The 8081-nt window shown below is 36.4% G+C and overlaps 1 protein-coding gene across 1 annotated transcript; it reads right to left on the bottom strand.

The window, feature by feature from the left end:
- Positions 1–349: 349 nt before the first annotated feature.
- LOC132565176 (LYR motif-containing protein 2-like) lies at positions 350–2597 on the bottom strand. Its single transcript, XM_060229803.1, has 3 exons — positions 2541–2597; positions 2023–2163; positions 350–1573 (listed from the first exon to the last, which is right to left on the bottom strand). Exons 1-3 carry the CDS (start codon positions 2595–2597, stop codon positions 1496–1498), a joined length of 276 nt encoding a protein of 91 aa, XP_060085786.1. The 3' UTR covers positions 350–1495.
- Positions 2598–8081: the final 5484 nt, after the last annotated feature.

Raw genomic sequence — 8081 nt, 5'->3', positions numbered from 1 at the left:
TCTGTACTTGGGTAGAATCTGTAATTGACCGTAAGTTTTATACCCAGATTGATGAAAATATCCACAATTTTCACTTCAGGTAGATCATTTGATAAATCCTAAACACCAATATCTCTTTGTTCTTATACAAATCACAAAGGGACCGGTGTCAGGGAAACCATCTCCTATCACTATGCTGGGACTGGCAGCTGGGAACATCCAGTACGTTGACTTGAAAAAGGCTGGTTTTATACACTGATTTGAAAAATAGGCATCAGGTTCAAAGACACGAATTGCCATTCTTAGAAAAATGTCAAGAAAGTTACGAATGTGCAATAAAATATTAAAATCTTTATAAAATAAACTTTTATTGATAAAATATGTTATTCAAACTTGACAAAAACAACACAGAAATGACCATCAAAATTTCAGGATATGTAGAACATATAACATAATATACAATTTACAATGAACTGTGGTGATGACATATTTACCACAGAAACATTGCCACATAACTGTATAGGTAGATAATTTGAATTACATTGTATCATACCTAGAACCAAATACATCAAAGGTAAAAAAATACAAATTGTCCTATTTCAAACTAATTCTGAAATGTAATTCTTTTTCTTCAACAAGCCAGCTTTTCACATTCACCACTCAAAACTTGTAAAGAAAAAAATACCACTAAACACATACCCACTCTTATACCACATAATAACATCTAAGTGATTATGAAAACAGCACCACAATATCTTACCCTGATCAGGGATCAATCTAGGACATTCCCATTTCGTGACTAGGGGAAAATAGCCTGAGTTCCAAAGGGCCTAAGGAGGATGCTTCCTGGGCTGAAAACAATTTACAGTTTTTCAGCAGTTTGTGATTGATTGTTCAAACAACTTTGGAATAATGTAATATTCTTTTTCTAAAATTGAGAATATAAAAGATCCATCAAATTCTAAAAAAAAAAAAAAATAATACTGAAAGATCAAAAACTTAATTTCTGTTGAAATAGGAAAATCCAACAGTTAAAACAGTAATTTTTGTATAATATGGAATATATTGTAAGATTCAAGGGTAACATACTGTAAGAGGGTCAGTTTAGCTGCTAGGGAAGCTACTCAGTATCGGTAGCAAAATTAACCTAGACTGGTCCCTGCTGATGGAGATAATCTGTTTTTCACTTATTTCAACCTCTTTATACATTCTTTCCCATCCAGAGAACTAAATGTCAGCTCTTCTCCTTCAAGAGAAAACACTCATCACGCTTTGGATGATTCCAGGGATGGAGAGCCGATTCCGTCTTTTCCATTTTGAGCCTAACCTCAACATCAATGAATTCCATATTGAATACTGTGATTGGCCAGAACCTCATTTTGTATCCGGCAGTATTGTATTGTGACTGGACAGTACTTCTGTCTGTTTTTACACTGATATGTATTGTAGGAACCTGCTGAAAACTTCTTAAAATAGACCTGTATCTTTTAAAAGCAATCCGGATTATGAGTAGCTTTCATTTTCCCCTTGGAACAGTATTTTCAAGCTCTCTGAGAGATATCTTCCCTTGACTTAAAAGCATTTTAATGGCCTCCTGTAACATAAAAACGACAATCAGAGAATATTTACTATCTACCATACATCTATATTGCATTTTGCCATTTAACAATTGTACAGTTGTACAATGATTGCAGCGGTCCAATTTTGGCATTACATAAACCAATCAGACCTGGATAAGTGAGATACCACTATATAGATATGGATAATCCAGCCCATATGACTTTACAAATAAAAAATGCATTAATATACAAAGAGAACAGATCTTGAAGATAAAAGTAGCAAAAATAAAGATTAAAAAATGCTTTCATATAATAGATGATTAAGTTCAGTTAAATTTTTGATAACTAATGTTTAAATACATATAAAGTTTCATTTAAGTTAAAAAGTTATCGACGTTTTTTTTAGAAGTGTAAGTGTCGTTTGTATAAACTGAAACGTTCTGAAGAGGCGGAAAACAACAAAACAGTAACAACATCTCTTTACCTCGTCCTGGACATGTTTATTACACTCGAAGTCGTGCCGGATGAAGTCTTTGAGAGCCTTCCGCTGGGCGGGGTCTGGTATGTTGTACACCACTCTCATCATATCTCTGTACAGCTTCAGGACCTGGGACCGCAACAGGAACTACAAATTACAAAGATGTAAGTCTAAGTTAGAGAACAGCACAAGGGAAGTAACTCCCATGAAAAAAAACAAGCTTGACCTTTGTCCAACTTTTGTTAGCCAACATGTGAAGTGTTTTCATCCTAAATGAGATAAACTTAAATGTTTCTTTCAGAATATGTCTTATGGTGTGAGAAAAACTGTCAGTACTCTATCCAGTTCAATTCACTTCATAAGATCCAAAGTCACATTTACTACGTGCTGTCCAGCCCAGCCAGCAATGTAGAACTGTTGTTTGAATATACCTACCATTTTATCATTAGAATACCCTTGTGAGTTAAATAGATACTGATACTTACGTACAGTATTAAAAATAAGAAGGAAACAAGTCTACTCACCCTAGAAAGTGACATAGCATGCTTGAGCTTCTCCGGTGGCAACCGGGCACCTGCCATGTTGAGTGTTCTAGGGGCGATAACTCTCTCTCGGAAACACTATTTTACTTTAATCCACGCACGAATGCATTAAATAAAACAAGGTAGGACTTAGTAAAATTGTAGGTAGATAGTAGCCGGTATGTGCGATTTTTTTTCTTGTGTCCTTATCGTTTGGGCTAGGGGAAGTTGGTGGAGGTGGGGCACTCATTCCCGGTTCCCGTTCCCTTATTCCCGGATTCCGTCCCCTAACTCCCGGTTTCCACACATAAGGTTGTATTATAAACATATATGTACAATGTTGTCATTGTCTCAACTGTAGCAAATCAAAACAAAGACTGATGTAGTAATACTGGCCCAAGCTTCATTAATTAAATGAAATATTAAATCGCATAGAAAACATGCCGTTAGTTAAGAAAAATATAAAGAAAGTTCACTTATTAATGAAATGCTTTCCTATAAGAAATTTAAGGTTAAGAAATTCTTTATGTTTATGTTAAGAACGATGATCTAGTTGGTGCCTGGCCGATTCTATCGGTATGTGTCATCTTTTATCGTCAGAGTTCGTTGACGTACCATTTAAAATAAACACACGAAGTATCTTATATTGTGAATTCTTGTTGTATATACTGATGTGGATATGGAGGCTCCTAGCTTGCGTCCATAACGTATAATGTTAAATCATATTTAAATAATGTTTCTTATAAATGCTAGTAAGTGGTAAAGATTAAAAATACGGAAAATTGTATATTAAAGATATGCTATAATGGTTGATCAATATAAAACAGGGGTCAAATATAATAGGGTTAGGACATATTTGGGTTGTAAGGGAAGTGAACGAAAGATGTTTTTTTCGGATAATCTAGGAATGGCTCATAGATACTTGTAATTAGACAGGAGTGCCTAGAGAAATATTTGTAGAGAAGGCCTTCTTTTTAAACACATATACCATAGATTTGACTTACATATTCACTATCTATCTAAAGAAAGCAGCTGATAATCAGTATCTAATAATTGTCTTTGGACAAGATGAGAAAAAAACAGAAATATAATATTGATCGTAGAAACGGATTATGTTTGTAATCTAGCGGGTATTGAAGATGAATTCCTCTTTATATTTAAATATCCGTATTATGAAACATTGCCAGAAGTTCTTATCAAATCTTACAGTACAAGAAACTAAGAGTATTATAACTAGCAGAGCTGCTTACAACATTTAACGAAATGGACAGTGACAGAAGAATCTATAGCTATTGTGAAAAAGGAAAGTGCTTTAGAGAATGTGCAGGTGTATTGTTTACACTAAAGCTGTAATGGGAGTTGGTAAAAGTATTGTTTGTACTTGTATAAACTCGGCATTGAAATCACCAGAGCCGTAACGACAGGGTATTAAAGAACTTCATTATTTTTAACCTCAGTATTTGTATATAAGATAAGTTACCTGTTGTCAGCTTTTCATAAAGGCAGACAAACAAAGACTGTGGCCCTTTTTCAACGTATATCGTCAAACTTCAATGGACATTAGTTTGAATACAATATTACAATGGTTGTCTCCCTTCAACAAAGACTAATGGACACGGCAGTGGAAACTAAAGAACTGAAAATTGATCTAAAATGATATATCTGTTATAGAGGGAACTCCTCACGCAGATATATCTGTTATAGATCGGGGAACTTCTCAATCAGATATATCTGTTGTAGATCGGGGAACTCCTCACTCAGATATATCTGTGATAGATCGGGGAACTCCTCACTCAGATATATCGGGGAATTTATCACTCAGATATATCTGTTATAGATCGGGGAACTCCTTACTCAGATATATCTGTTATAGATCGGGGAACACCTCACTCAGATATATCTGTTGTAGATCGGGGAACTCCTCACTCAGATATATCTGTGATAGATCGGGGAACTCCTCACTCAGATATATCGGGGAATTCCTCACTCAGATATATCTGTTATAGATCGGGGAACTCCTTACTCAGATATATCTGTTATAGATCGGGGAACACCTCACTCAGATATATCTGTTGTAGATCGGGGAACTCCTCACTCAGATATATCTGTTGTAGATTGGGGAACTCCTCACTCAGATATATCTGTTATAGATCGGGGAACACCTCACTCAGATATATCTGTTGTAGATCGGGGAACTTCTCGCTCAGATATATCTGTTATAGATCGGGGACTCAGATATATCTGTTATAGATATATCGGGGAATTCTTCAGATATATCTGTTATAGATATATCTGTTATAGATCGGGGAACACCTATATCTGTTATAGATCACTCAGATATATCTATCTGTTGTAGATATATCTGTTGGGAATTCCTCACTCAGATATATCTGTTATAGATCGGGGAACTCCTCACTCAGATATATCTGTTATAGATCGGGGAACTCCTCACTCAGATATATCTGTTATAGATCGGGGAACTCCTCACTCAGATATATCTGTTATAGATCGGGGAACTCCTTACTCAGATATATCTGTTATAGATATATCAGATATATCTGTTGATAGATAGATATATCGGGGAACTCCTCACTGTTATAGATATATATCTGTTATAGATCGGTTGTAGATCGGGGAACTCCTCACTCAGATATATCTGTTCTAGATCGGGGAACTGCTCACTCACATATATCTGTTATAGATCGGGGAACTATATCCTCACTCAGATATATCTGTTATAGATCCTCACTCAGATATATCTGTTATAGATATATCTGTTGTAGATCGGGGAACTCCTCACTCAGATATATCTGTTGTAGATTGGAGAACTTCTCACTCAGATATATCTGTTGTGATCGGGGAACTTCTCGCTCAGATATATCTGTTATAGATCGGGGAACTCCTCACTCAGATATATCTGTTATAGATCGGGGAAATCCTCACTCAGATATATCTGTCATAGATCGGGGAACTCCTCTCTCAGATATATCGGGGAACTTATCACTCAGATATATCTGTTATAGATCGGGGAACTCCTTACTCAGATATATCTGTTATAGATCGGGGAACTCCTCACTCAGATATATCTGTTGTAGATTGGGGAACTTCTCACTCAGATATATCTGTGATAGATCGGGGAATTCCTCACTCAGATATATCTGTTATAGATCGGGGAACTCCTTACTCACAGAGACAGGTTATTGCAATAGTTCATAACGGTGCGAAGCCTGACAATGAGACAGACACTTTTTGACGGACAATGATAATAGTGTTTAACGGTAGAAACCTCGACAATGGGACAGACACTTTGTACAAACAACTGTAATAATGTTAACGGTAGAAACCTCGACAATGGGACAGACACTTTGTACAAACAACTGTAATAATGTTAACGGTAGAAACCCCGACAACGAGACAGACACTTTTTGACGGACAATTGTAATAGTGATAACGGTAGAAACCCCGACAATGAGACAGAAACCCCGTCAATGAGACAGATACCCCGACAATGAGACAGAAACCCCGACAATGAGACAGAAACACCGACGATGAGACAGAAACCCCGACAATGAGACAGAAACACCGACAATGAGACAGATACCCCGACAATGAGACAGATTCCCCGAGACAGATACCCCGACAATGAGACAGATACCCCGACAATGAAACAGAAACACCGACAATGAGACAGATACCCCGACAATGAGACAGAAACCCCGGCAATGAGACAGACACCCCAACAATGAGAGACAGGTATTACACTTCGTGTATAAGTAAAAGTGATTTTTAAACTGTTGTGATGTAGGTGAAAGGTTGTCACCACGCATGACCCGTACTTTCATTTCGCTACAGGTGAGTGAGCACGATATCGTCGCCCGAACCTGGAATTCCTATATACAATGGCCTCTGCGTTGGAACATCTTGTGCACATGTCACGTGCTGCCATTTTCCTGTGACATCGTTTCGGTATGTACGAGAAACTAATGTACAATTGTTTGTCCCTAAACTTTATCTTCATGTGACGTCGATGTGTAACTGATCATGACAAACTTCAATACAAGCATGAATAGACTATAAATAGAATACTTCACGGCGGCAGGTCAAGTTTATAAAAAGTTGTTTTTTATGTAATAGGTGTATGTAAAATTATCCAGGTGCTTCCAGGTAACCAGACTTCAGCATGTTATTTCAATGGCAGGTTGTCATTCATGACGTAACACTGGTGTACATTCTTTTTGTATAATAAACTTTTCTTATCAACCAAATCAGGTTATGCTATTTATATACATAAGCTGTGGGTTGTACATCATACTTTAAAAGACGCCTTACAGGTTTGGTGTCTCCAGCTTGCAAACCACTGTAGAACCAGTGTGCAGGCCCATCACACCTTATACAGCCCACCCTGACTTTTCTAGCTTGTAAACCACTGTAGAACCAGTGTTCATGCCCATCACACCTTATACAGCCCACCCTGACTGCTGTTTACACCTGGGTTAAAACCTTTTTAATAAGATGTAGTTGACTGTGGATAAAAAACTACAGATATGCATGTTTAATTTATGATCATAATAATGCACAGCTGTGGAGACATAAGACAAGTAATTATAAGCCAACATTTCACACTGTAGCAAGTTCTTTCAGCTGGAGTACACAAAATTGTACAGGACTAAATCTTGATTAGGCAGAGGTTAAAAAAAACTGAACCCCAACAAAAGCACCCTCACCATGGGTTTTTATCAGGTGTGAATTCTTTAACATTCTTTGATATATATGTAATGATTAAAGGAAAGATAAAGATAATTGTTTGGTAATAGCTTCTCATTAAAGGAAAGATTAATAGAATATCATACCTGTTTGTGCAGCCATTTAAAGTGTGTTGGATTTCAATTTCCCTTTTTATAGATTTTCTCTTTTCTTTTCTCTTCGGATCCCAAACACTGGTTTTTTTTGCCAATGTGTGGAAATATTTGCAGTCAGAGGTCAGCATTTGTTCTTTAATCTTTAGTAATAAAAACAGCAGAGTCAAATGGATACCTTCAAAACTGGTATTTTATTAATTTTTTTACGGAGAAATTTACTTAGAAAAAGTGACATGCCATAATTTTATTCAGATGAATGGGAATGTCTTTGTGTCATTCTTCAAAAACTGAGCTTAAGTCCTCTCTAAAATTTTGAAATTATTTCAGGCAATTTTCATAATATGCTGATGATCTTTTTGAGAAAAACAAGTTGTGCCATATTGCATGATCTCCCCTGAAATGAAGGACATCAGATTTTCCTGGGTATGGTTGGTTTTCCTGGAAAAATATAATTATTCTATCATGTTAGTCTGATGTTGTCATTTATCAGACTTTGTCTGGTTTAGGTGAAATGTCCACTTCCTATTGTGACCCACTTTTAGAGAAGATAGACAGAATATTATTTGTTTTGGGCATTCATATGAAGGGAAGATAAACAGAATATCATACTTGTTTTGTTTCAATTCCTTCAAATGTAGCTGGTCCTGGCTGTAAAAACGGCTGGTATTGAGAACCAATAACTTAC

Source organism: Ylistrum balloti, unplaced genomic scaffold (assembly GCF_031769215.1).
Source record: "Ylistrum balloti isolate Yb309-2 unplaced genomic scaffold, AGI_CSIRO_Ybal_v1 Utg369700, whole genome shotgun sequence".
NCBI classification, from domain to species: Eukaryota; Metazoa; Mollusca; class Bivalvia; order Pectinida; family Pectinidae; genus Ylistrum; species Ylistrum balloti.
The sequence above is the reverse complement of the archived record's forward strand: the minus strand, read 5'-3'. Positions and strand labels throughout refer to the sequence as shown.